Source organism: Anser brachyrhynchus (assembly GCF_964034855.1).
Source record: "Anser brachyrhynchus genome assembly, chromosome: Z".
Lineage (NCBI taxonomy): Eukaryota > Metazoa > Chordata > Aves > Anseriformes > Anatidae > Anser > Anser brachyrhynchus.
Window position 1 is genome coordinate 44976442 of NC_137697.1, and position 27664 is coordinate 45004105.

The 27664-nt window shown below is 37.7% G+C and overlaps 1 protein-coding gene across 7 annotated transcripts; it reads right to left on the minus strand.

The window, feature by feature from the left end:
- On the minus strand, nt 1–26801 carry LOC308185293 (uncharacterized protein). Of its 7 annotated transcripts, none has more exons than XM_080573211.1 (4): nt 26164–26801; nt 12587–12775; nt 3327–8023; nt 1–1425 (listed from the first exon to the last, which is right to left on the minus strand). In XM_080573211.1, exons 1-3 carry the CDS (start codon nt 26397–26399, stop codon nt 7984–7986), a joined length of 465 nt encoding a protein of 154 aa, XP_080429337.1. In that variant the 5' UTR covers nt 26400–26801; the 3' UTR covers nt 1–1425; nt 3327–7983. The 7 variants fall into 7 exon arrangements, 1 of the variants encoding a protein (XP_080429337.1); XR_013943267.1 differs by lacking the exons at nt 1–1425; nt 3327–8023 and adding exons at nt 15030–15235; nt 25267–25383 and having other exon boundaries at nt 8372–12775; XR_013943268.1 differs by lacking the exons at nt 1–1425; nt 3327–8023 and adding exons at nt 15030–15235; nt 25267–25646 and having other exon boundaries at nt 8372–12775.
- Between the last annotated feature and the right edge of the window lie 863 nt (nt 26802–27664).

The window sequence follows — 27664 nt, forward strand, 5'->3', positions numbered from 1 at the left end:
CTGTAGGGTTGCAGCCAGGTGTACTAGGCACACAGGAGTTCCTTCAGTTGTTTCCCAAACTGCTTTAGCATGAGAAACTCAAAAACAAACCATGAGTCTATAAACAGCAACATATTTAACCTATTGTTAAAACCAATGAAATGCCTTAATTTATACATCTAAAAGAAACATGTGTATTCACTTTTAATGTGTCAAATTTAGCACAATAAACTTTAAAATCTGACTTTCATATGCTACTATTGTACAACCCATCAAAGCACCATGAACACAAGCAATAAGTAGAGTTGTAAACTCCTTTTATTCAGAAACATCTTACGCAATTCACCTTTATAACTTCCTGCCAGTTGCATTTAACCTTTGATTTCACCACTGGAATATTTTCTGCAATGGTAGCCAAAACAAACAGCACAAGTACAGCAGAATCCTTTCCCATATCAGCTTAATTTTTATTCATTGAAATACACGCTCCTTTTTTTTTTCTTTTCTTTATAAAGTTTGTTTGCCAGTTCCAGTTGCCTATCAAGACCTGTCATACTATATTAAGTATGTCAGAGAAAAAAAGGATGCCTTAGCTAAGAACAGTATTAATTCTCTTACTTGCATTGTGGACCAAACCCTCAAAAACAGTATTGCACACTTAAATATAAAAAGCTGATTTATGACAAATTAAGTGTTTTTGTGTAGAGTTCTCAATGGGCCTGCACAGTTTCAAGCATGGAAATCAAGAAAATGAGGCCAAAAACCAATCCCTAAATTCTTAGCCCATTGATTAACGGCTGATAAGGAGATTTTCCCCTCATTTGATAAAAAAAAGGGAGCCTTCGAGTACTACCAACCTGAAGGTTAGATTGGTCCATTTTCCAAACCAATGGGAGGAAAATACGCAAATCTCCCTTTTAAAGTTTTAAGGCCTAATTTACAATGCTGAGACTTTTCAGCTATATGAGCTTTCACACAAATAACAAGGCCAAATTCAATTTACTGGACACTGGATTCATCAAATCATTATTGATGTTTCTCTGGTAAATTAACATCAAATCAGATTAAGAGTTAATAAGAGCCTACTTGTAGAGGGTGTGCATATGAGAGAGAACTGAGAGATCTTTCTTTCTCTAAATTGCAGAATTACTGTATGGTCATATTTGTCCTTCTACCTGGGAAGAAATTTTCTTGGCTTTCTTCATTATTATTGTATCCAAAGTGGTTTTCTACGATGAACAAATCCTATAGAATGTTTCACAATTACTTCAGTGCAAGTCTTCTCTGTAATGTTTGAGAAAGTTCCCAGCTCTGTCTTGCTTACCTGTTTCACCTCTTGCACTGTAACTTCTGTGATAGTAGTATTGTTTACAGATGCACTAGAAAACTGATGGTGGAATATAGAGATTTCCAGAGTCGTAGCAATTGTATATTGACTTTGCAGGACTTTTTGGTAAATAAATAAGAAAAAAAAAAAGACTAATTAAATTAACATCTATTTAATATAGGGCAGTAGCTACGGATTTTTAAGGTAATAAGATTTATATGTCAGATTAAAAAAAAAAAGAACAAACTGAAAAGCCACACACATCAAAAGCATCACATTAAAAGCTATAAGCTGTCTTAAGCTGTCCTTATTAAATGTTTTCCTCTTCACTGAGAATTATAATACAAGCTAAAAATATCATTTCTATTTGACATTTTTTATAAACATTTTAGGTGGAACATATGGGAACTGTATAGGAAAATCTTAGTCCATTCAAATTCCTGTTTTGACATTGTTTTAATTTTGTTGTTGTTAACTTTCAGGTACTTTAAAGTCACTAAATGATTATAAACCAGTTTAATGTACAGATAACTATAGTTCAGGTTGCTGATTTTGGTCCTGGAGGCAAATTTAATCCGTTCAGAAAAGTCCCACGGATACATGGACACATTAATAGCTGCTGAATAAATATTTTTTCATGGAATTTAAAACTCCTTTCTAGTAACGTGCTACTGCAAAAAGTTTTATAAATTGAAGGCCTACTTCTGGTTTTCTATTTTAACTCTGCAAAATGAAAAGTTAGTAAAAACTAATCTAATACAAGAAATGTTGAAACTAAGCTTGAATTCAAAATGTCTGCTGTTAATCTGAAATTAAACTAGTAAGAAAAGTTTAGTATCCTATTAGCTCAACAGTAATGTTATTACACTTTTCAGTTAAAAACAAGATGTAAAACCTAAACCATGTACCTCTTGTTCCTAAAATTATGGATGCATTCTGCTTGTCTTGTCCATGTCAGTTACCCACCAAGTTTGGTTAGGTAAGCAAAAGTAAATTATAATGAAGAGCAGCACTGTATATTTACATACACAATTTAATTCAAGAGCATTTTTGAGTATATTATTGTTTTATTATAGTGTTATTTATTATATTTTTATTTATTATTATTATTATTTATTATTATTGTATTTATCATTATAGTTTTATTAGCCAAGCATTTAGCACAACAAGAAACATAATCTTAGCTCTAAATTACAAAGATCTCTTCTGGATACTCCCATTTGCTTCCTTCAAAATTCAGTGCTCAATTTAGGGAAAAAATATTTTCTGAGGCTTCTTCAAGTATATCTAGCAAAATCAAAAGACTTTTTGATAAGCAAGGGAAAGAAAGATGTCATGTCTGTTTAATCTGTCCTGAGGAGTGTAAAGAGATAGCATCATGCCTGGCAACTCTTGTGCCCTTTCTTTTCTTTTTCACCATTATTTTGTATTTGTGGCACCCGCTGACTCAGTCAGCCTCCAGAATCACTGCTGGCACAACATTGTACAAAACAATAAAGAAAACAAATGCACTGGAACAGTGGCTTGGCTGCTGGCTGGCCAACACTAAATACACAAAGAGCAGCAATTTCGTCTGCACCCTGCAAAAGCTCATCTCATTAAAGCAACTCCTCTCTCTCACAGGCACACACTTTTTAGCTCAAACATCAACCATGCAAAATGAAACATACATATGTCAGTGCTGAACTTTTTATGATATATAAAGACTCTGAAAAGTTCTTTCCCATCCCCCTTTCTGAAAGGGAGAGCCTGTTGATTTTCTCTTCCACAACAGTAATATTAAGTCACAACTTTAATTTCCTGTATACAAAATCAGAAGTTTTTTGGTGTAATGACCATTTAGTACTGTAGAATTCTAGCAAAAGAGCTATCTGTTTAGAAATCTCTTTGTGTACAGCTCTAGTGAAATTTGACGCATGGTATTAGCTGCCAGGCCTCACTACAGTAGAAATAATAAAACAGAGTGAAGACTGGAGGCTTCAGAAGTACCAAAAAAGTAACCTATTACCTTAGCTATTACCTTAAATAGCAGTATTACAGGGGGAAGCAGTTGTAAATCCTAGAGTAACTTCAAAGCAGTGGTATTTTCTTAGCATTAATGTAAGGTAAATTCCATCTGTAGCCAAAGCAGCTGAAATACAGACTCCTTCAGTGAAACTCATCCTAGTACAGAGAACTGAATGTAAACCTTAAGTATTAGCTACTCTCCTATGGCCTTTCACTTGCAGTTTAAATAGAGTCAGTAGACAAATTTACTTGGAGATAACTCACAGCTGTTAAGTAAGAGGGGCAGGAATTAGCTGAATGCATGTTTGGGTGGAAAGACATAGTTCAGTCAGATTGTGTTCAGTACTTCGAAACCTATTTCAATCATCACACCCACATGGGAACTTAAATTCTTAGCCTTGGGACAGGCCCTCTGTAAGAGAATCCTCAGTAAGTATTAGGTTGGAAATTAGGAGAAATTTCTTCTCAGAAGGAGTTGGTTAGGCATTGGAATGGGTTGCTTGAGAGGTGGTGGAATCACTGTCCCTGGGGGTGTTTAAGAAAAGTTTGGATGTTGTACTTAGAGTGATGATATAGTGGATAATATTGGTGGTAGGGAGACAGTTAGACTAGATGATCTTGGAGGTGTTTTCCAACCTTTATGATTCTATGATTCTATAATTCAGTTTCAGCCCATTATAATATTCACAGTTTTCCAGCTCTTCAGTAAAAACAAGGAAAGTGTGGTATTTCTAAAATGCAAACATCCTACAGCATGAAATCCAACAGCACATGTTATTCCATAAGGTAAAAATGCAGCAGCTATGATACACTCTTTTGGGAGTTCGTGACAGCCATCTTTTGCTTGGAAGACAAATAATCTGTCACCGTCTTCAAGTCTGCATAAATCTGTCAATGGCGGACTAGTTATAGAATTATGTGTCTTCCCTTAAATTCTTTAAACTCTTAAAGGTCAAGTCTTGAAACCAGCAGTTTATTAATCCAAATTGGTTTTGCTTGGTTAGTGCACGTGTGATTTTAAAGAGATTTGTAACCTCCTGAAATGAGTGAGACCACACTTAAAGAGGCATACCTGGTTGAATCCAGGTGTATAAAACAAAACAGGTTTAGCCTTGATCATCTGAAAGACATCTGCATGCCCCTCTCTCATTATGTAAAATGAGCTACTTGAACTTGAACTAATTGCTTCATTATATTGAATAGGAAAAGGCTGGTCTGCAAAGTATTCTTGCCAAGATCTTGTTGCCAGTTCAGCAGAGCCTGGGCTGGATGATCCTTGAATACCTTGTCAGACTGCCTATTCAGACCTGTCCTCTTCCCTAAACAATACTGGCAGGTCCTCCAGAGGGTGTCTTGCTTATGGCCTGAACACAATATGGACCAAGAAGTTTGAGTTAAAAGGGTTAGAAGATTCTTTAGTCAGTGGCACTAAGAAGTATTTGTCTTCTTGGAAGACTAATATCGTATAAAATGTTGTTTCCGCAGCAAGTTCTTGCAGGAAGATATCAGATTAATGCAGTCCCAGGTCAGCTGTTTTGCCTTCAAGAGTGAAGCCAGAGTGTAAATGAGGAATAAAATAAAAGATTTACAGAATCCAAGCTCTTCAAAGGCTGAACCATGTAATATATTGAACTCACCGAGTTTTAGAAGTTTCACAGTGAAAGAAACAACTATACATCTCTGGAAAAAGCACAACTTGTTTGGGCAACCACTAAACACTAGCAAAATAGTCATTAAGCAGCAATAAAGCTAACTATTGATTAAATTACAATGTAAACCAAAGTCATTGGAATAACGAAGCAACTGACAACAAAACTAGTATGAAACCACATAATATTAATACAGAAATACCCGATGCATTTTTTTTGCGAATACTAATGTAGTTAATGTTTCCTCTGTTTTCTGGCAATTTGCCTACTGTGCTGGAATAATAACATGTTTGGGACAATTCTACAACTCATTACAAATAGGAAAATTCCTACTGACTTCATAGTAGAATTATAAATGACCTAAAAGGTAGCGAATGAGAGTCAAGGTCTCTATAGTGTTAGCACTCAGTTTACCTCTTCTTTCCTTGAATATTTAAGATTTACCGAGAGCTGGATCCTACAGTTAGAAAATACTCATTTCTCACCTTAGCAAAATATTTTGGGTGTTACTTTAAAGCATATAACCTGAAAGGCAGTCACTCCAGATCTTAGCTGTGGCATCATGAGCAAGTTTTAAAGGCTCTCAGGCTGATGTGGGTGTTAGTGTTTCTTCCTGAGAAATACATAGCCCTTCATCAGCAGCCTTGTAATTTCTTGAGTTCTTTTTACTACTTGGGGCATATGAACCCAGCACAAGCTAAATGAAGCCCTGTTAGAGGGGATGTCATTTCAAAATCTCCCACTGCTGAGACAGACATGTAAGTCTGCATTGGGTACTTAACAAATTATTTGGGACTCAAGGCCTGAGTCTCTTTTGCTAAGACAATAAAGAACTATTAAACTGCCTTGCAGAACAAAATATTACCAAGTAATTCAGTGAATTATAGGAGTCAGAGAGAAAAATAAATAAATAAAACAAAACAAAACAGAGCCAGCATACATATGTTTTAATCTCCAATGATTGTTACAGTTCCCACTTTGCTTATATAATTTTTGTAGCAGTTAGAAGGAAAGGAAGTGATTGTAAATTCATTTCTTCTGTTCAGGTAAACTGTGACTAGCCTTGGAGATGTTTTTCTTCTTTTTTTAACTTAAACTGTCCCATTCTTACATGTCATTGGTAGGACACCACATTAGTTAACCAAAGGGTAAAGAACATACAGGCCCCCTAAAAGTGTAGAGCCACATAACTAAAATAATGTAGAAGTTAAAACTATCTAGTGCCTTTTCAGATGAAGAAAGAAACAAACCTGAAAAGGTCAGGCCACTGACAAAGGTTGTTGTATTATTGTGTACATTCCTGCTCTAATGAAAGATTTCATCTACCAAGACAGGCAGTATTGATGATACTTTGCAGCCAAACAAGTTCTTCTGGCCTCACCTAATTCTTTTACAGTGATTAAATTTTTAGAGCAGAAGGGTTATATATCTACTTTCTTGGTAACCCTTTCCAATCTACATGACATTTTAAAACTTGTTAGGGCTCAAAAAATTTAAGCCAAGTCCCTCATCAGGATAATAGAAACTAAGCTACTGTGCTGAAGTCATGCCTAACATAGTCTGTCTGTGGCACCCTGATTTTACTGATTAATATGGATAGTTAAAAGCTGTCATGTCATTTGTCTTCGTTTTGATGTGTTGGGTCTTATCATACAGTATGCTACTGAGTAGTGGGAGGATTGCAATGTTCTCCTTAGGCAAAAAATCACCCTGTTATGGTCTTGAGTTAGTATAAAAACTTAAAGCATTATTAATCTTATTTAACAGACCTCTTAGGCATGTAAGTGTAAAGCAACTTCCTCGAACCTTCCATAAAGGCACAATTGTCTCTACACTTAACCTTGTCTTTAATCGTGCTGTGTTGCAATGAGTTAAAGGGTACAGAAACTACCATTGTCCCCATCTCCTCAACAATTTTATTGTGGATTCTTGTAATATTGACTATCCTAAAAGCTTGAATGCAATCTTTTGCGTAGAGTGAGCACTGCTACAGATGAGGACATGTAATAATTTGTGACAGTGATAGAGTTTAAGTCTAATGTAACAGGACAACAAGGGCTTTGATCGGATTTATTCCTACTTTCTTTGAGACTAAGAACTTGTTTCTAGCAGAGAAATAGCAGAAAACAGAAAGAGGTTCAAGAGCAAGGGTGCTGGTAGTTTATTGGGTACTTTGCTAGAATGGTTGGGGGTTAGAGACTTTCCGTCTTCCTTTAAGATAGCAGAGATCAAAAGTAATTACTGCAGTCCAATCTTGTAAAGCACTTTCACATGTGTAGTTCCTTAAGAATGTAAATAGTTTAATTTGATGGAACTTGCATTCTTCGGATGACATAAATGCATAAGCACTTTGCTGGAATAAAGAAGATGATGCTTATTTGTCATGTTGACAAGAAGGGAAAGTTATGATTGTTTCAAACAGCAAAAATGCTAACCTCGCACGTTAGTCAACAATGGAAAAGTCATGGCAGTGTTTTACTTAAACTACACATCCAAGGATATTTATAACCTGAATATATTTTTAATTGCAGTAGGTTTCACTCCACGTAGTTCTTAGTATCATAACACTATTAAAAATCCCTAGTCAAGTTCCCATATGCTTTTAACTGTGATACAAATATGTTCAAAGTCCACTTAATCTTTGTTTGTTGGGGACAGCAAACAAGAACTTTTAATGAAACAATCTCCAAAGTTATGGTCTACTATGTTGAAAAAGGAAAAAAAAAATCCAGTACATAGTAATTATTCAATAGTAGTTAAAAAACTTAGTTGGCCTAACCTGTTTTGTTAAGTAAAAATGGGGAGATAAAAGGGGAGAGGAGTCCTAGTGTCCATGATTCAATAACTGGGGAACTTCTTAAACTAACTTCTTAAAAGCTAATTGCTCGTGGTCTCTTCCTGGTGGCAGACTGATTTCAAAGGGAACTGGACAAAACTCTTTCCTAAAATCGTACAGGTTTATTTCCATATGCTGTTACAACCCTTGTTCGGTTCAGGCTGGCCTCTATGATTTTGTTGCGGTCAATTTTTTGCAGTGATTGTGCCAATGGCCACCAAATATCTGCCAAGGAGAAATACAACAGAGAAAACAAGGTTGAAGTCAGGGTTAAGGAGAAAGGGTGAAGGTCTGACATTGCAGCAATACTGCAAGAACCTGACTGAGATGCAGGATCATCCAGCAGAGCATCGCTGCTATCACCAGGAAGCAGTTGTTCGCACACATACCATGCATATTAACACACTTATATGAGATATTAACTCTGACTTTTCTCCCTGTAGTTTGTAATAATTACCTGCACCCACAAAGTTAACTTTGAAATCTCAGGATCTCCTTATGTTTACTGATATATATAAAAATATTTGTAAGGAACCCTTACAGTCAGTAGTTACCTGTGGTTGCTTTATGTGCTTGATTTTTTTTTTCAATTTCAAAAAACAAATCGCGTGCGCTGTTCAAAATTAAGAACAAGTGCTTCACCATCCTGTTCTGTGGTCTTCTCCCAGCCACGTACAGCTTAGTTCTAGCTTTTTTTCACTGCAAAGTGAGGCTTTCCCCTACTACCGGTGAAGTTTCCACATTTACATAAATTAACATACATCCTAATTGCAGTCTCAGGTAAGTGAGCTTAATACCACAGGCATCACTATAACCGCACAAAGATTATTTTCATTTCACAAAGTGTGGCAGGTGTCTTTGGCCAACTATTCTCTTCCACCATCCTCCTTTCTTGCATTGGCAGAACCAAAGAATGGTTAGAACTGTTACTTGATAAAGATTTACCAGTAAGCACGTTGCTCAGTGTTTGCTCAGCTGTGGTGCTGGTTAACCAAAGACAGTCATTGTAATCTGTGGTCCAATAAGAGGACATGGGAAGAGTTTCTACATTCTATTGATACAGCCAGAGATACTGCCCTTCTGCCTTTCTATTCTCAAATAAAAATCTCATATCCAGGTGAAGTGGCACTGCAAACTGGGCTAACTGGTCTCGCTGGCCATGTAACACAGTGCTATGACTCTGCTTCAACTCAGCCAACTATGCAGTGAAGCTGCAGGATAGATCATTCAACTATTAACAGATTTTCAATGCCTCCCCACAGTTTCCCACTCTCCAATAAACTAAAATATTTCTCTGACCAGTGCTTTAAGAAGAATCATATTATTAAACCACAAACATCTAGACCGTATGTTGTAGACATCATAGTGACATAAATGCACTAAAGGAACCTATGTAATGCAATGATTCAGGCTTGGCTTCTGTGTAACCTACAGTTATGCAAAATTTTGTAAGTAGAAGGTGCCTGGTGTAACTCTGAAGCGTACAAATAGAGTAGAGTAGGACATGCTAGTAGACAGGGACATGTTTATTGCAGTAATTAAGTTGCATTTGCAGTACCTTCTGTGTCAAATGATGAAGGGCTGGGGAAAGCTGTGTGCTACACAGCCCCTCCAAAATCTAACAAAAGTGTTGTTATAAATCGTCAGCAGAGCTACACATATGTGTAATATAAGTGTTTTACAATAGCATGCCACTATCTTCAAGCAACACAGAAATGGCTTGGCAACTCCCTGATGGCCAAACCAGAGGTTGCAGACTTTCCTTGTTTCAACATCGTAACTCTTTATACTTAACAAGTCATGGGGTACAGCTCCACATCTGAAAACAAACAGAATTTCTTAAGCAAACTATAGCATAATAGGGTGTGTGTGAGATACAAGGGAAGTACACATCCAAAACCTGAAACTCTAGTACAAATTTGTATCATATATTTTTTTCTCGACTAAGCTTACTGCAAGCTGAAAGTTTGTTTTTCCCTCCCAAAGAGGTGCTTTTTATGGCAGGAAGAGATCTACATCTTAGCTATCTACTGTAAAAACTTTGTAGAGATAAGGCTCTGTAGTTTTTGGCACAGCACAGGTAAGCTACTTCAACCATTGATGGGGATATTGTGGTAGACATACTGTTGAAATTGCCAAGTTACACTGAAGTAAGAGTGATGATGCTTTACCTCCAGAAAAGTCCTAGTGGATTTTAGCAACTCATTTTAATTATGTCAGGATAAGAAAATTAATCAAAAATATGCTGTTCAATTGCATAGGGCCTTCCTTTCCACTAGGAGCATGTTTATTTTGGAGTCAGGAGAGGATTCACATATTTTGAAAGCACTTGCAAATAGTGTCAGTCCAGACAGAATGTGGCCTAGTGCACTACCTTTATATCTCTCTGCCTCATACGCTTGCTTAATAGCCAGTGGCAGTAGAAAAGTATTAATTATATGTAGCGCTGCACATGTTTAATTAAATCATCTCCTGAGCACTTCTGCATGACTGACGTTCTGGCAAAACAGTGGTATTAGCACTCTACTAATTAAATCAAAAGACTCCAGTAAAAAAAAAAAAAAAAAAGAGAGAAGAGCTTGTTTGGAGAAATGAGCAAAGAACCAGAAATAAATACTGACTTACTAATTACACAACAGACCATACGAACTTCATCAAGTAGTGGCAAATGTAGGGCTCACTTTACTTCTGCATGAGAACCCTTTGCAGAGATCAGTAAAAAAAAAAAAAACAAAAACAAAAGATTCCTTTTTCTCCTACATCATGACCCAGTGATGAAAACAAATAGGTTGTAAGGAAACTACACAGTCCAGGAGCTGTGCTGTAGGCCAAAGCAACTTAAACAAATTGTTCATCAGTAAGGCAGATAATTGTCTACATCTTTTGCCAATGAATGTATCAATATTTTTCTTCGTATTTTCTTGCTTCTCTTAGCAACATAGGTGGTTAACGTGCTACAGGAGATGGTGCAATGGTTGGATAATCCCACTCATATAAATCTGATTACAGAACACATTCATTCCCTACTTCATCACATTTGCATTTTGGAAGTTCATTTGCTTTCCTTTTGTTCTAAATGTGTTTAAAGTGGAGTAACAAAAGTGTGAATTGAGTATCAAACTTTCTCTCCCTCAATCAACGTTTTAAAGAGTCAACCAGCAGCTCTAACTGCCCTCTGGTAACTGTTTTTGACCAGAGCAGGCTGACAACTAAAGTAGTTTGACAGAAGATTTCCTAATATCTATACTGCTCCTTGTTCTTGTTAATATGATACTCTTTAATCTTTACTGTGTCTATTTGTGAGAAAAATCTCAGTAATTTTCTTCAGACAGGATCTTCTGTGAACCTATTTTATTCGCGCTTGCAGTGGTGGGCGTCCTGTCAATTAGGAGCACATTATAGTAAACAAATCATAACCTTTTATTCCCTATTACCCAGGACCTGATCACCTCTCCTGTTTACTCACTGGCTGAGTACTACAGGTTCACAAGCTACTCGACGCTCCTCTATACCATATAGGCACAAATTTTTTTTTTGATCAACACTTTAATGTCTCCTTTTTCCTTTTTTTTTTTTCCTTTCTTATGTTTTGAGAACTTGTGATCTTCGTTCTACTGTTCTCACACTGCTCATCCTGTTTTTCTTAAGCTTCTACCTTATTTCGGAACAGTGAGGCCTTCTACTGTCCACTTATCTACTTAGCATTTCTCCTTGTTATGACTACACAGCTACCTTTGAATACAGAAAATTAGTTCTCTACTGCAAAAACACAACTTAGTTTCTCACAATTCCCCCCTCTTCTTTTCTTACTTCCATTGTTGTTTTTGCACTTCCTCACATTCTTAACTTTCGAGTCTCTTTAGCATTAGGGTGCAATACTTCTCTTCAAATGCATTGGGGGATAATTGTTTCCGTTCAAAGCTCCAATTTGCAAAAGTTGCTATACAGGAATTAATACAAGGAATAAGCAAACAAAACACACAATACCACTATTATTATAATACCAACAAACAGTTGCTTAAGCCAATTCCAATTAGGTAACCACGAAGTTAGTTTATCCCAAATGTCTCTGACTCCCTAGGAAGTGTCATCTTGAGCTACTCTATGTAGAGTACTGACCTTCTATGTAGAATACTGACCCAGGGTCAGTAATATTGCCCCCTGAGTTTCTATCAATGTTGTTTAAAAGGCACCTTTGATAAAATGCTATATTGTAGCCAGGATTATGTGTAGGGAGCTCAACTTCAAAATCTGTTCCTTCCCGGGACTGAGTATGATCTGTCATTTTTAGAAATCTAGAGAATCCAGACACAGTTGCTGCCAGCAATAGCAATCAGGGACAAGGCCTTTTCAGTCTTTCTAGGCATCTGTGTGCAAATCCAACAATTATTTCAAGACAGAACTTGACAGATGTTCTGGATTAATTGGAAATGCTGATTTTTCCCTCCATCCTATCACTAATCCATTGAGAATAGGTATTACTAAGATAAACTTAAAATACATCATTTATATGTGTATATATATACACCCCTATAATAATTAAGAAAAACAATAAAAATCACAAACTAATAAGGATTCTTCTGGTGGGGATTAAATACCCCCCTTTCTCCCACTTTCAGGGAGTGTTCCCTGGAAACACTCCAATTCTCTGTAATTCAATCTCTTTTACTCATTAATTCATTAAGAATTCGTCTAAGGAGAAGTTAAAGGTTTACAACAGACAGCTTTAACCTTAAAAATCTTTGTTAATGCAGTCTCTCAGGTACCAGGGTTAACTAATGCTTTTACCCATTATGAATCCATCCTTTCTCAGCTGTTCTTACTGTCGTCTCAGTAGTCAGGAACACTTGGAACAGTCCTTCCCACTCAGGTTGCAGCTTCAATTCTCTCCATGTTCGCATCAAAACACAATCTTCTGCTTGGAATGGATGGATCACGACTTCCAAGGGTGGGGTTTGAGCTAACAGTCCATGGGTCCTGAGAGATGACAAAGAGGACGACAGCCTGAGCATATAGTTCTTAAGAAAAGCATTTTTTGTCTCAGTTTGAGGTAATTCATTCCCTTTGTCCATGTACAGAAATACAAATAATATTTCATATGGTGAAACTCCCACATCTTTGCTTGGTGCAGTTTGAATTCGGAGAAGTGCCAAAGGTAAGCACTTCGTTTGGGGAAGCTGAGTTTCCAGAACTTAGTCAATTGCTTCTTTACTGTCTGATCCACTCCACTCTTCTAGAAGAGGAAGGATGCCAGGGAGTGTGAAATTTCCACTTGATTCCTAGAGTCCACATTAGCCCTTGCAATATTTCTGACATAAAATGATTTCCTTGATCAGAGTCAGTATTTTCAACAATTCCATACCTGGGAGTTATTTGTTATAAAATTACTATAGTTACTATGTTCACAGTAGCAGATACTGAAGGAAAAGCTTCCACCCACCCTGACAAATGATCTATCAAGACTAGTAAGTATTTAAATCTACCTACTCTAAAGAGTTCTGTAAAATCTACCTGTACATTTTGGAGGTGTTGAATTCATGGTTCTTTCCCCGCTTTGGGCTGACTGCTGATAATTTTCCTGTTTACCTTTTGACATACTACACAACTCCTGCGTACTTGTTCAGCCAGAGTATATATATTCATACACATACATATTTCCATAGCACAGTGTCACACATTGCTCGAATTCCCCAGTGACCCTCTTGATGTAAAACAGTTAATATTTGCCTCATTAGTACTTTAGTCAGCATTTCTCTCTCATCAAGGAGTATCTGTTTTCCTTTGGACTTCATGACTCCTATTTCCTTAAAAACCTCTTTCTCTTAAAACCTTTTAGTTCTTTTTAGTTTTGGGTAGAGGTACCTCAACAATTCCCTGAATCCACTCTGGATTTATTCTTCATCCCCCCTCAGACACCAGATGCCCTACATACTTGACTTCTCTTTCTTTGAATTTTAATTTATTTTCCAATACTTTCAAGCCCTGTTTTCCCAGAAAGTCGAATAGCTTGTTAGTGGCTTCCTTCACAACTGTTTTCTCCTCTCCTGACAATAAAAGATCATCCACATATTGTAACAGTAACACCTCCTCTGGCAGTTGGAATTGCTCCAAAATTTGTTCTCGAACTTACCCAAATAAATTGGTGTCCTTGTAAACCCCTGAGGTAAAATCCATCTGTATTGCTGCTTCCACCCCCTTTCAGGGTCTTTCCACTCAAAGGCAAATATATCTTTGCTCTCACTGTCTGAGACCACCCCATTAATAACACTGTTATTCCAGTCTAACAATGTACTATTTGAATGCCCAATTTCATCATCAAATCCTTTCCCAACAAGTTAGTCCCTGCCTCGGGTGCATACAATAATTGCTCAGTGATCATTCTGTCCCTAGTCTCAGCTTGGTGTCCCCAAAAAGTGGCAATGTTGTTGCAGTCCCTTCTACCTCCATCGCATTTACGGTTTCATTAGTTGATTTAAGCCCTGATACTTTACAGGCCAGTAATGACCTAGCTGCCTCAGTGTATTGGGTTCACTTGGCAAGGTTTTGGTAGAGGGCGGGCTGCAGTGCTATCCCCTGTGAGAAGAGTCCAGCAGCTGCCCCATGTTAGACAAGGGCCAGTTTCAGCCGGCTCCAAAGGGGCCCGCTGCTGCCCAGAGCCAAGCCATGAGCAGTGCAGTTTGTGCCTCTGTGAGAGCACATCCAAGAAAAGGAAAAAAACAATGCTGCACAACAGCAGCTGAGAGAGCGAGGAGTGAGAAACCTCCCTGCAGACACCAAGGTTAGTGCAGAGGAGGGGGAGTGCAGCGCAGAGATGCTCCAGGTGCCGGAGCCGAAGCCCCACCACGGCCCACAGAGAGGCCCCTGGAGGGGAAGGCTGACCTCCGCAGCCCATGGTGTACCGCAGCGGAGCAGATCTCCACGCGGCAGCCCGTGGAGAGGAGCCCATTCAGGAGCAGGTAACCCCCTGCTTAAATTAGAAAAGCTAAATTTATAGATTTCATTCATGAACAAAAAGTTTTTTTTTTCGGGTCCGAATAAAACTGATTTTTATCTGAGAAAATTTCTAACTGCGTTCTTTACATAAAGTCCTGCATTCAGCACCCTCCAAAATCACACCATTGCTAAGACGCACAAAATAATGCAAATCCCAGCCCTCTAATTAGCACTGTGTTTTAAAAAAACAGATGCCTTCCCCTGTTTTCCAAATAGTCCACTGCACAATTTTTACTACCTGCTGGGTAGGTTTCCTTCAGCTGCCACTAAATTCAGTTTATAAATTAATGCCCATCATTTCAGGACATTTCCAGACTTCCTGGGGTCTTCCCCTTTGGATACCAATGGGCTGTTACATCCATCAGAGCTTCCAGCAGGAAAAGCCTTGTCCACTCCCCAGTAAAGCTACAAGATCAGCAGGAGGTTACTTGCACTAACCAGACCCTTTAAAAAGAGAAAAGACATGGCATAAACACTGTTTTATTTAAGCATTACATTAAGAAATCAAATGTAAAATCTGTTGTACATAAATGTGCTAAACGAAACAAAGCAATGCATTTCTAAGCACTTTTTCATTTTTCAAATTAAGATAAACAGCAAGTTCTCACACTGCTACTTGACTTAGTGGCTGGAAGTCCTCTTCACCACCCACAAGAAACATAAAGAAGCACAGTAGAGCACAGGAGGGACTGAGAGAAGCAGACTGATAAGAAACTGAGAGTCAAATCTGATTAGCATGTAAATTTTCACATGCACTGCTCATAAATTTAATGCAAACAGATCAGATTGTTATTTATAGAACACTGAAACTGCATCCAGGTCTCTACAAATCACCTAGAAACACTCTTCTGGATACAAGGAGTTTTTCCTCTGAATGTAGTCTCTGAAAGTTCAGGCTTTCTACCTGTCATGATAGAAATTATGGAGGAGCAGCAACAGTGGAATTTTGGGCCTTTTGAGACTGATAAAAGTAATTTTTCCTTATCTGGAAGTTTGCTGAGTTTGCTGAAATGACATTATTCTATGTCTGCATGAGCTCTGACAGTGCTTCTGGCAAACAGTATTTTAAATTCTGTCTTACATATTCTTCACTTTTATGGGTAACACTCCTGACCTATGTCTTCTACTATATGTTGTGGCACACAGTGATATTTAAACCAAAAAGGAATTGCAGTGTGGCACGAGAACAATAGCCACAAAGATAATCCATCCTGAGGATATTTTAGCTCTCAGTTTTGCTTCTGATGTAAAACCAATCATTTGCATTTCTGATCTGCACAACTCTGGGAATCCTGTTACTGTTCTCCTTATTGAACATTCAGTGAAACATGTGAAGTTCATTTCCTTGTATAACAGAAAAGGAATTTGACTTCAGGACCTCAAAGGATTTTTAGATGTGACACAAGACCATGAAGGTCTTTTGTTCTACAAGCATATCAAAATGCCATTCCTCTCAGTCAGAACACTCTCTCCTCTCTGAAGTGAGAAATTCTGTGAAATATGTCCTACTTTTATATCTCAGAATGGCAAACTTACTGGCATTTTAGGAGGACAATAGAGTGGACTTTTATAGTTTTCATTAAAGAGCCCTGACATCCAGACTTTGATCGTGTTCATATAGGAGTTTCTATATGACAGAATTTTACAAATGTATGCTACTGTCAAGTTATACCAATATACTTTATGAGTTTAACAGTTGAGTGTATGCACGACTGTACAGAAAGAGAAACTTCAGAATATGTAGTAAAAAGGAAACAAAAATTAATTACTTGGAGCTGCTGTACAGACATATAGCTAGTTTGTTCTAAGTCTTGATATTAAATGTGAGCTAATAAAAAACATAACTGTAAATTACAATGCCTATACAAACATACAAAATAGTTCAGGTTTCCAAGCCTAAGTATTTAATATCTTAACAAATATAAACAACACGATAATACGATAATTACATGCATAATTCTACACTCTGAAGCCAAAAATACAAAAATAAAATTGTTATTAAAGTTCTGAGGCTAAGACATATGGTGTTTTCATGAAAGAGTAAGATCAAGATTTTCATATTTGGGAGCCCTGAATGAGGCAACTAAAATGTACTGTACAGCACCAAAACATATGATGTAATTTTAAGTGCTGTACTTTTGAAGCTGCCATTGATTTTAATGAGTTAGCATCATACTCCTAATGTTTCAGAACTCGGTTAACTTTGATTGTATGACATTATGTGCGACAATTCTCTCATCCTTTTGAAGGAGGGAGGCCTAATTTTGAAGTATTTCTAGTTTTATACTTGCTGATAGTCATGTATAGGTGAGAGATGTAAAGATATACCTTGTAAGGGTTATAAGGTCTTTGGGCAAATCAATTTGTTGCTGCAACTGAAGTGACTTCGGCCCCTCTCTAGCCTCACCTGCTATTCTATATACACTCTCTGTTGGTCTGTAGGCAGCCAGTTTTCCCATCCTGTGGATCTTCCCAGCCCTGAACGAGGTCTCCTCTTTATAAAGATAAGCAAGTATGAAGTGCTGTGAATAGGTGATTCATTTTCTCCTCTTGAGACTTACTGAAAACTTCCTAGGCTTAGGGTTCTTCTGTTGTTGTTTGTATGTTTTAGAAATCATCAAGTTATTTACCACTACAGAGCTGTGAATAAATAGTAAAAAGATTCTGGATAGTTAGTTTAATTTGAAGACATACTTCCAGTGCACACCTGACCTTTAATGACTCCTAATTTGTAAGAGGTTTTTTGTTTGAGAAAAAAAAAAAAAAAACACAGAAAAAAACGACAGCTCTGTGCTGTTCTCATTTTGAGTTTAAATCATCTTTTTCAAAGTTAGTCCGCAGCAAATTTGAAAGAAAACTTAACTAATTATTCAAACAACTGTATATACATTTACTACATGACTACTATTTATTTGGACTACTTAAAAGTTTTTATATATTTCAAAGTATTTAACTAATTATTGTAAAATGAGAACTTTTTCCCTGATTTCCCCATTCTCTCCACCTACTCTAATCACATTTTGTTCTTTCTATTCCTGGGATCATTGAGGTTCCTAGATGCCAAAGTAGGTTTCCACTTTTAAAGCCTATGACAGACAAAAATAAATGAGTGTAACTAGCAGGCAGGAAATCATTGCAGCTGATAGATGAGATCCAAATGCATGAGAAAAAAAAGTCCCAGTGCTCTCATACAATGCCACTGCACCACATACACAATACATGATCTTTGAACACACATACAGTGAGAAAAGCCATAAGTGTTTATTGTCATGATAAAACTTCAAAGCTTGTTTTGTACCAAACACTTTAACACTTGAGACTGTTTGAAGTATGCCAGTCTTTTATAGGCAAAGCTGATTCACAAAGTCATTACACTGATAGTGATACAGACTCTAGCAGCCAGAAAATGCTTCAGCATTTGTAAATCTTCCTTTACAATGCCGGGGCAATATGAGGATGTGTAAGCCTAGAAAGAAATGCCAGTTTGGAACCAGGTGCAACTTTGAATAGGTCTGGTAACTACTCGCTTTGCTATGAAGTAGCTGTGTAAATTACTCAGCAATGAGAGGCTTCCAGTACCTTCCCCTGCTGAGAGCTATGACAGCAGAGATGAATCTCACAATAAAGTGGCAAAGAGTTACAGGTTGTTCATACTCCTGTGAAGAGAAGGCGTACGTCTTCATGGCATGTTAATAAATGATCCAAGAAGAGTGATACTGAAGTGACAAAGTTTTCTCTTTAATCCATGGTTATTCAGGAGAGTAAAAACAAGCTATAAGGAAGTGCAAAAGGAAAACAGTGACTGGGCAATAAAACAGCAGAGGAAATTCTGAGTAGATAAATGTAAAGTAAGGCACGGGAAAAAAGTAATCCTAAAATTACATGTACAGCAAGTGACTGCAAATTGAGTAATAACAGTCAGGACTGGGACTGTAAATTTATGACATATAATTATGTGAAAGCATTCTATTAGTTCTCAATAACAGAAAAGCAAAGCAGGGAACAGAACAGAAAATTTCATTGTTTTACCATACACAATGCAGTATTACTATACCAATGGTTAGAACATTGTGTGGATTTGTTAAGATTTATGATATTACTCACCTTAAAAGTATACGGTAGAACCAAAAATCATGCAGAAATAGGCAAAATGATGATCAAAAATATGGAACAATTTTCATGCGTAGATAAATCAAATTGGAAAACAGATGTCTGAGAAGGATGTGATTAATGACTAGAAAACCATGTCTTGAACAAAAAGGCAAACAGAAAATGATTATTTACTGTCTTTCCTAATACAAGAATGAATGTGCATTAAATACAACTATGAAATACTTAGTCAAGAAGAAGTAGGGCTTTTTTTTTTTTTTTTTTTTTTTGTAAAACAGTGCATGTACTTAAACTGTGGAACTCATTGCCACATGATGCTCTGCATCCCCCCAGAAAATGAGTCAAAAAGGAGAGTAGCCAAACTGATGGAAAAAATTCTCTCAAGGGCTGTTAAATGAAAGAAAAAACACATTTTATGGTGCATCTGAACAAATGACACCCCAAGTAGCTATTACTGGTAGCTGGGAAATACCGTGGAAGTATGGCTACAAAATGCTGTTATACTTTTCCCATGTATCACCACCAGTCGTGACTACTGAACATTGGGCACCAGGCTAAATGAGCCTATGATCTGATGGAGTGCAGCCATGTTTTGTCCTAACAGAGTGATGACAATGCCATTTAAGAGACAATGACTTTCATATAGCTTTGCAATGTGGCAGACCACAGATGACCAAGCTCAGTGGCAGATCAGCTGAATTAATACAGCAAGGAAGACATAGCCCCTGAGTATTTGATGAAAGCTTCATCCGAGAGCTCGCTCTAGACCAGATTAAAAGTAACTACTTACACATACAAGGTCATATGAGAACTTCAATAACAAAACAGTGATGTTATAAGATGTAATGTTATATAACACTGTTGTTTGATTTTAAATCAATTATAAATAACTGAAAGATAGTGTCAACAGAATGGATGATGGTTCCAGAAGCTAACTAAATGCTATTATTGTTCTGTAATGCCATGAAACAATGGTATTCTGCTCTTAAGAAAATATCAAAACAGCCAATGCTAGCCTCCAGCAATGCAAAGGCAAGAACCTTGCACAAACTGTTCTGAAATGCCACAAAAGACTCTCACCACAATCTGAGTCAAACCAGGGACTTTTATGTATTTTTAAGAGCAATGGTATTATAACACTAGAGATATTAGCCATAATCACTGATAAATCTGCTATTTCTAAGCAAGAAATCTGGAAAAAACGGGTGTCAAGCAGTAGCTTAAAGGTGTTATTGCTGAGAGGCCCAAAACATCAACACAGTATGGATTTCAGGGTTTTAACTTCAGACTAAATGTACCCTGGCTGTCTGGGTTTAACAATCACATTGCATACACGTCTCTAAGCTGCACAAACTTACACCATTGTTAATTGAATCTGTACATCCCGATTAGAATGGGGGGGGGGGGGGGGAGGGCATCGTGAGCACAGCTTAGATTTTAGTTCCTTCTGAAAAGAATCTGAGATTTGTGCAAACCAGATCCACTTGTGAATCAAACCCATATGAGAGTAGGTGAGTACAGCTGGGGGATTCCCTTTGCTACTGCTCCACTGTTTACACTATGGCCTCAATCCAAAATATGAATTTGGATGTTCATTCTTCTCCTATTAAGCAGCAATCAGAGTGCTGACTGTTTACACTGAGAAATTTTTAAACTGCTCATTAGACTAGTTAAGGAATTGTATTGATTAAGTAAACAGTTAAAGAACTGCACTGCTTTACAGTTTCAGTTTTCTAACATCATGGAATTTAATTTAGAACATACTTTTTCACATTGACATAGATTAAAAAGTTGAAACCTAAAACTACATTACTTTTAACAACTGTATAGCTATAATTAGAATTAGATATTCGACTACATATCAGAGATGGAACACTCAACCAGGTCAAGTGTTGAGCAGGTTAAGTATTGTCTAATGGAGGCTGTGATCACAGAATCAGCACTGTGGCAGGAAAGGGAATAAGGATATGACAGGAAAAAATAATGGCTAGTAATGTTTTAGTTCTCATATGAACAACTGTTACAATATATGGAAGAAAACAAAAACACACCAGTGCTTTGGAACCTCAATATTGAGAAACAGCAGACCAGTTCTTGTCCAAGTGAATGATGAACAGTGGCTGTCATACAAAGCTGCCTAACAATTGTTTTAAGTAAATCAAAAACAATACAGAAAAAGTCAGAATGACAATACACCTATTAAGGTTTGGATGTTCTTTAGTTTTAAGTCGTATATGTAACAAATGCTGTCAAAGAAGGAAAATACTAGGTACACATTTGTCCCTCCTTATTAGAGCAACTGAAGAGCTACAGAGCAATTTTTCCAGAATAAGAAAGATTTCAAGGAAAGTAAATCAGTATAAAGACTATTTTAAAAATTCAACCTCTTTCTGCAGTATGTTCTATCAGTGGAGAAGCTGAAAAAGCATCACACTGAATTACACAGATCACATGGCTGTGAAAACTGTAGAACAACTGCATTTGGAGAGAGTGGGACAACTATACAAATGCTGGCAGAGAGAAGAAAATGAACAAGAAGTCTTAACTTTTCAAATATTGGAAGAACATCCCTGGACATAACTAGGGAGATCATACTCAAAAGGTGGCATTGGCCCTCCTAGTTAAGCCCTCCTGTAATTACCTTTGGGGTGTGATATTTTCTCGCCACAGAGCAAAGATGATAATACATACGCAGAACACTTGGAGACCAAGTAATGAAAATGATTGCAAAATTGCTATGATGCAAGGAAATACAATAGCCTCAGTCTATGTTTTCAGAAATATCTGCAACGCTCAGAGACTTGCACTTTCAGATGGTAGCTGTTAAGCTTGTCTTCAGATCAAAAAGGGGATGACAGCACGTAGTCAGATTCTTCTCACCACTTTATTCTATGTCACATTGCTTGTTCTGAAATTTCCCGTACTTCTAGTGATTTATCCAGTAAGGAAGGAGTCCCTTTCATACCATTTATGACATATCTACTTCTTGTTCTTTGTTCTCTTTTTTTTTTCTTTTTAACTCAACATAGTTATGAAAAACCACTTTGCTTCCTGAGGATTTAGCTGTACTTACAGGCAAGGAAGAAAGGCTTGCTTGCTTGCTTATTATTACTATTATTTCCTTTCTGAACTGCCAACTCCCCATACATAAAAATGAGAATACTGAAAATTCTAGCAATTTTGTCTCTGTATTTCTTTTTGTCTTTAGCTTTGGAGAGAATGCTGGCTTGCTTGGGAGAACTATGTGGTATTCACAACTAAAAAGATAGTCAGGACTGCTGGATGAAAATAGAGCTATAAATAGGCATCCTTGCAGAAAAGAAAGGACTTCATGTACCAAATTCTGCTCTTTTCTACACCATATGACTCTTGAGTTATTAGACTGATTTCCTTGGCATTCCTCCAAGCTTAAACTGATGTAGCTTGATCACAATTCACCTCACAAGAATTAAATGGATTTCTTTAAATATATGAATCCAAGGGATACATATTCTTTGAATGCACTATTATTTTCCCTACCCATTTATGCCAAATTTGGAGAAATATACAATCTATGAAACCTATGGCATTATAACTTTTCAGTATGGCACATTTGAAAGACTTTGTGCTATCAGCTGTAATACTGCAGGTCTTCATGACAAATTGAACTTGCATTTGTTGAAAATCAAAGGGTGACAATAGGCCAGATACTTAATGACAATAGCATAGTATCTCTTGAGATCTCTTCAAACCCCATATTGCACTACATTTTTATCTATTAGAAAGTTTTGTTAAAAAAAAAAAAAAGATTACAAAGAAGGGAGGAAGTGGTGGAGGAAGCTCTTTTTTAATTGTTGAAGTGCTTTTAATGACATGGAAAATTTTTCTGTCTTCCCCTTTAATGGCCAAAGGCTGCTGTAGTAAATGAACCTGAAATCTCTCTCAAATTCTCTCTTACATGCATGTGGTTTTTGTATGTATAGTTCTAGTCGTGGTGTGTGTTAATGTAAGTCATTTGCCTATGCCTCTTCTCAGACTCTCCAATTGCCGTGATTAAATCAGTTCTCTGAAGTTTCTTTTTTGTTGTAAGCGAATGAACAGTACTTCTTTGTTCGTAGTAAGAGGCATGTTTACTTTTTAGTTTTATTATGTTGCTAAGCTAAAAAGAGAGTACCTTGCCCATTCTGTTCTGCAGGTAGTAACCTATATTTTATCTCAGTTTTAAAAGAAATTGCTGTTCATTTTTACTTTATTGTTTAAAAAAACAAAAATTAACTGAAAAGGCTTAATGCTGCTGTGAATCTAAGGACGGATTTTTTACAAAGCAATAAACCAGTTAAACTTAATTGCTTACCTTTTCTTTCAAAGCAAGTTGCCTCCATACTTTGACTTAGATTCAGCATACTGTTAAGTTTTCAGTACAAAGGGCCTGATTTAGTCCTCATCAATGTCAGCACTAATGGCTGGTCCATACCAATGAAAAAAATAAATGCTCTGATTCTGCAGAAAACAGCTGCTTTAGCAAGACTGTGATTTATCCATCGATATACCCCAAAAGGCCTACTCTATTAATGTAGCTTTAATGAGTTGAAAAATTTTCAAGTTTACATACACATTACCAGATAATTAAAAAAATTCAAGCTCACTTGATCCACAAACTGTTTCCATGAAACTGTCAGTTCTTTCAATCTCCTTATACGCTGGAAAGACAAAACAGGTACTGACTTCTTGTTGAAAGACCACTTTTTTGAGTACACATTTCAAATCAAAATTACAGTATATCCTTGTCATGGCACAACTCCTTTGTTAAAATTTAATGAACATACAGGGTATTTCTTGAAACTTGTAGTTCTTAAATTCCTTTGCACTGTGTGTAGATTTCATTCCAAGAGCTGCTTTCTACTTTAAAAGATTCCCAGAGACTTTTAAATACTATTGCAGTTTTACAGATGGGTAAACTTAAGTCAGTGTTGCTAAAACATAAATAATAGTCAGAAGAGCAACAACTAGAACATACTAGGCTTGACTGCCAGACTTCTCCTCAAACTAGAGAGTACAATGCAAAGAACAGGATGAAGATGACAAGCCATAACAAAAAGGGAGAAAATTATCTGAAGGATATCAGTAGCAGCGCTATTGACTGGCTAGATTTTATTGCACATACGCAGCCCGAAAGCAACTTGTTTAGTGAATGAGTGTATCAAACAGACAGAACAATCCATTGTGATATGTCTTGACTGTTAGTGGTGGTGGCAGGTGGCAGGTCAGCTGAACCTTATAGAGTAATTAGCTAAGGGTAAATTAATCTGTTCTCAAATGTGGCCTGATGATCTTTCCCAGGTTGTAAACTCTGCTTAAAAGCATGGCTTCTCTATTTTCTCCCTCTTTTCCCTCTTTCTAATGTTTAACTTAGTCTTCCTTGGACTTTGTGTAAATACTTGCATCTGCAGCTATGAAATATAACATTTTAAAAGAGTTTTCCTGAGTAAAAAAGGCTATATGTGTTGGAATAATTTCATACCATTTTCCAGTTAACACTGGATCTTTAGATTATTTGTGAAAATGTTCTGCAGGAAATATCACATAGCTGGTCTCAAGGAAGACAAATATTTAGTTTTTGCAGTACTGTCCTTGAATGACTACATGTACCTTAGGCAAAAATGATTTGGCACAAATCTCTCTATTTTTCTTTAGCCACCATAAATGAGGTTTGTTCACAGAGCTTGTGGTTTTTAAAACCTGGGATCTTCGTTCTTTTAAGCTATTCCAGAATGTACCTAGTTTCTGGCATTTATTACTTTTCCAAATATTTCACAGATTCTGCTTTAATGGTAGCTATTTCCAAACACTGTGACACTTGGTCTCATAGTTCTGTCCTTATTAGGGATATCAGGCTAAAATGTAATCAATATTTTAAATTTCTGCAAAGCATTTTTTAAAAGAAAGGAATAAACAAGGAACTATCTTCAGAATACATATTTTCATTTAAAATTCATTGAAATCACTTCCCATTAATTCAAACCAGAAATGAGGCAGTTCTCTACAAAGAACTAATATATACTAGGCACCCTCTTTCCCACACAGACCTTCATTAAAATTTAAGGTTTATTTGAACTGCAAAACATTTGAGTTGAATTTTTTTTCCATGAGTTATATCGTGCATCTGATAAAAAACTAATTTTCAAGCAAGCTCTTCTTCACACTCAGATTTACAGCCATTTGAGACAGAAACAATTCACACCATGCTGGGAATTTTCTAATTGCTTGCAGCAATTAGATATTGCTTGTACCTACAGAGACTGTCACCGGGCATCTATATGAAGTTCAATATGGCAGCAATTGTTTTTGCCTAGAATTAGTTGATTGCAAAAACAGCTCTCCATTACCTCAGGAAACACGCTGTCAGCTAAGGTATAAATGCAGATCCCTCTGGTCATCAACAGAGCTGAGGCTTTGTGCAGCTGCAGAAGGAGCCACTTCTGGAGCTCTCTGTGGATTCACTCCTGAACAAAAACAACTGCAACCAGGTATGATGCAGAATAGCACAGTCATCGTGATCTGAGCAACATCAGAACGCTATCATTTTAACCATGTTAAGCCTTCCTTTTTAGGATTCCAAAGTGCTACTTTTTAACTGTAGACTACGATTTTATTTATTTATTTATTTTTATTCATATCATCACCATATAGATTTTCTTCTGAAGATGCTGCTGTTGGAGATCAGCATGTGCTTCCCCTCACATGTAGTGTGAACAGGCATAAGAAGCTGTGAACACAGAGGTGTGAAACTTAGTAAATTTGTTCTTGGGTATTCAAGCAAATTTTCACCATTTGTCACGTGGTGGAAGCTCCACGCAGTTTCTAAATACGGTCTTCTATAATTAAATGGAAACATGAGGTATACATAACCTGCTGGAGATGCACGTCTTGCTCTGTGTCTAATGGACATAGGATGTAGTATTAGCTAGAGGACATCGTCTTTTACTGACACATTTCACACCTTGGGATGAAGTTTGTACCTGGGGGGTGGGTGAGGCCACAGCACCAGCATGTCCCCAGGTGGCAGCATGAATGCCAGCACCAAGCCAGGAGTGGATCCCTGGCCCTGCCTCCAACTGTGCTGCTGCACCTCGCCCTCAAGCCAAGCACTCTCCCTCCTGCCCCACACCCCGAAGTCATTTCAATCTGTTAAGGCATACACTGGAGCAAGTTGCCCCTTAAGCCCCCTGTGACTTGAACAGAGAGGAAACAGAAGTAAAAGAACTGTAAACAAATCCTCTCACCCTGACTCCGTGGTCATGTCCTTTCTCCCAGGCTGGTTCCAGTTCACCAGCTCAGGGGCTGGCTGGCTTGCGGCAGACTGGGTGCTGCCCCAGCCAGGCTCCCATGTCCGTCTCCTTTCCCATCTGAGGCACCTGGCTGTGTACCTGCTTTCTCCTCTCTCCCATGGGCTGGCAAGCTTTGCTGCTCCAGAGGGCTCACTCCTCACTTGGTCATTTCCTCGCACCACTACCCCCATCACACACACAATCCTCTGCACGATTGCCTGGGAAAGGCTCAGTGCTCCTGGAGCCTCATGTCCTTCCAGCAAGGACACGGCGAGCCCGTGGCCTCTTCTGCTGCCAAGCTGCACCCTTGCAAAGGAACATAGTAGGCCGCATGCAATAAATGGCAAACAAACAACATATAAATGGGTATGGCCTTTCACAGCTGGTAACTACTGAAATTGCTGCCCCGAGGGAGTGGTAGCAACACTGAGGGGAGACAGGTGCCAAGTGGGGGCAAATACTCCTGAGCCTGTCACAAAACTGCTGCCACATCCCACCTCATCTGGGGCCTGAGCCCAGAGACCACATGCCACCAGCCCCACTGCCAGCAGCAGCTTTTCCACAGCCTCTGCCTTCAGGTAGGGCAGAGCCCTCTGCACCACCTGGTGGAACGGGAAAGTCTGAGAGAGGTCTTGTAGATGATTGTTCAGCTTTCTTTAAAATTTCTGCCATTCTAGAGGAGTTAGTCCTTTGGGAGCTTTCCTGGGTTGCTGCACACATCCTGAGACATGTACTTGATTTTGCTCACTGCTTTTGGTATGAGATAGATGTTGCAATAGTTTCCTGTTCCCCTGAGCAGCGCACAGAAGTCTGACATAATGCTTTTATGAAAGCTGAAAATTAAATGAAAACTGGTTTGTACTAGTGAGTTTCAGGCTTGGCAGCTTAGCTTGGTGCTGGTGGTATAGCTGCCTGCATGACCACTCAGTATCTTCTTCAAATTCTCCACCTTTTTATTAACAGTTTCCCATAGTCTATTAACAGCTTCCTATTAAGGCATGTGGTCAGGCTGTTGTCAGCTGTGAGACTGGTTTTCTCTGAAGTTTGTAAGTTTGTTCTGACAGCCGTGTTTGATTAATGGCAGCCCAATGTCACTGAACACAGCAGGGCCAGAAAAGGCAACATGCTCCTGTGGCTCACAGTTGACTGATGAACCAGAAAAAGCTGCAGTGAATGGGATTTTTTCTTTTACACAGAGCTTGCAATCAAAACTCTTTCCATGCATATCAACTTAAAGCAGCAGGTTGGGCAGTTAATAAAACTTCTCATCAGAGGAGGGATGGGGAAAGAAAAGAGCACTGCCTTAGGTTTCTTGGCTTGCATAGCCAGTGCCAAGCTGCTTTCATATATCACTCAAGACAAGTGAACTGGGATATTAAATACAATCAACAAGCAGAACTAGGTCATGTTACTTAGGATATTTTACTATAAGGTTTCTGAGATAAAATGAGATATA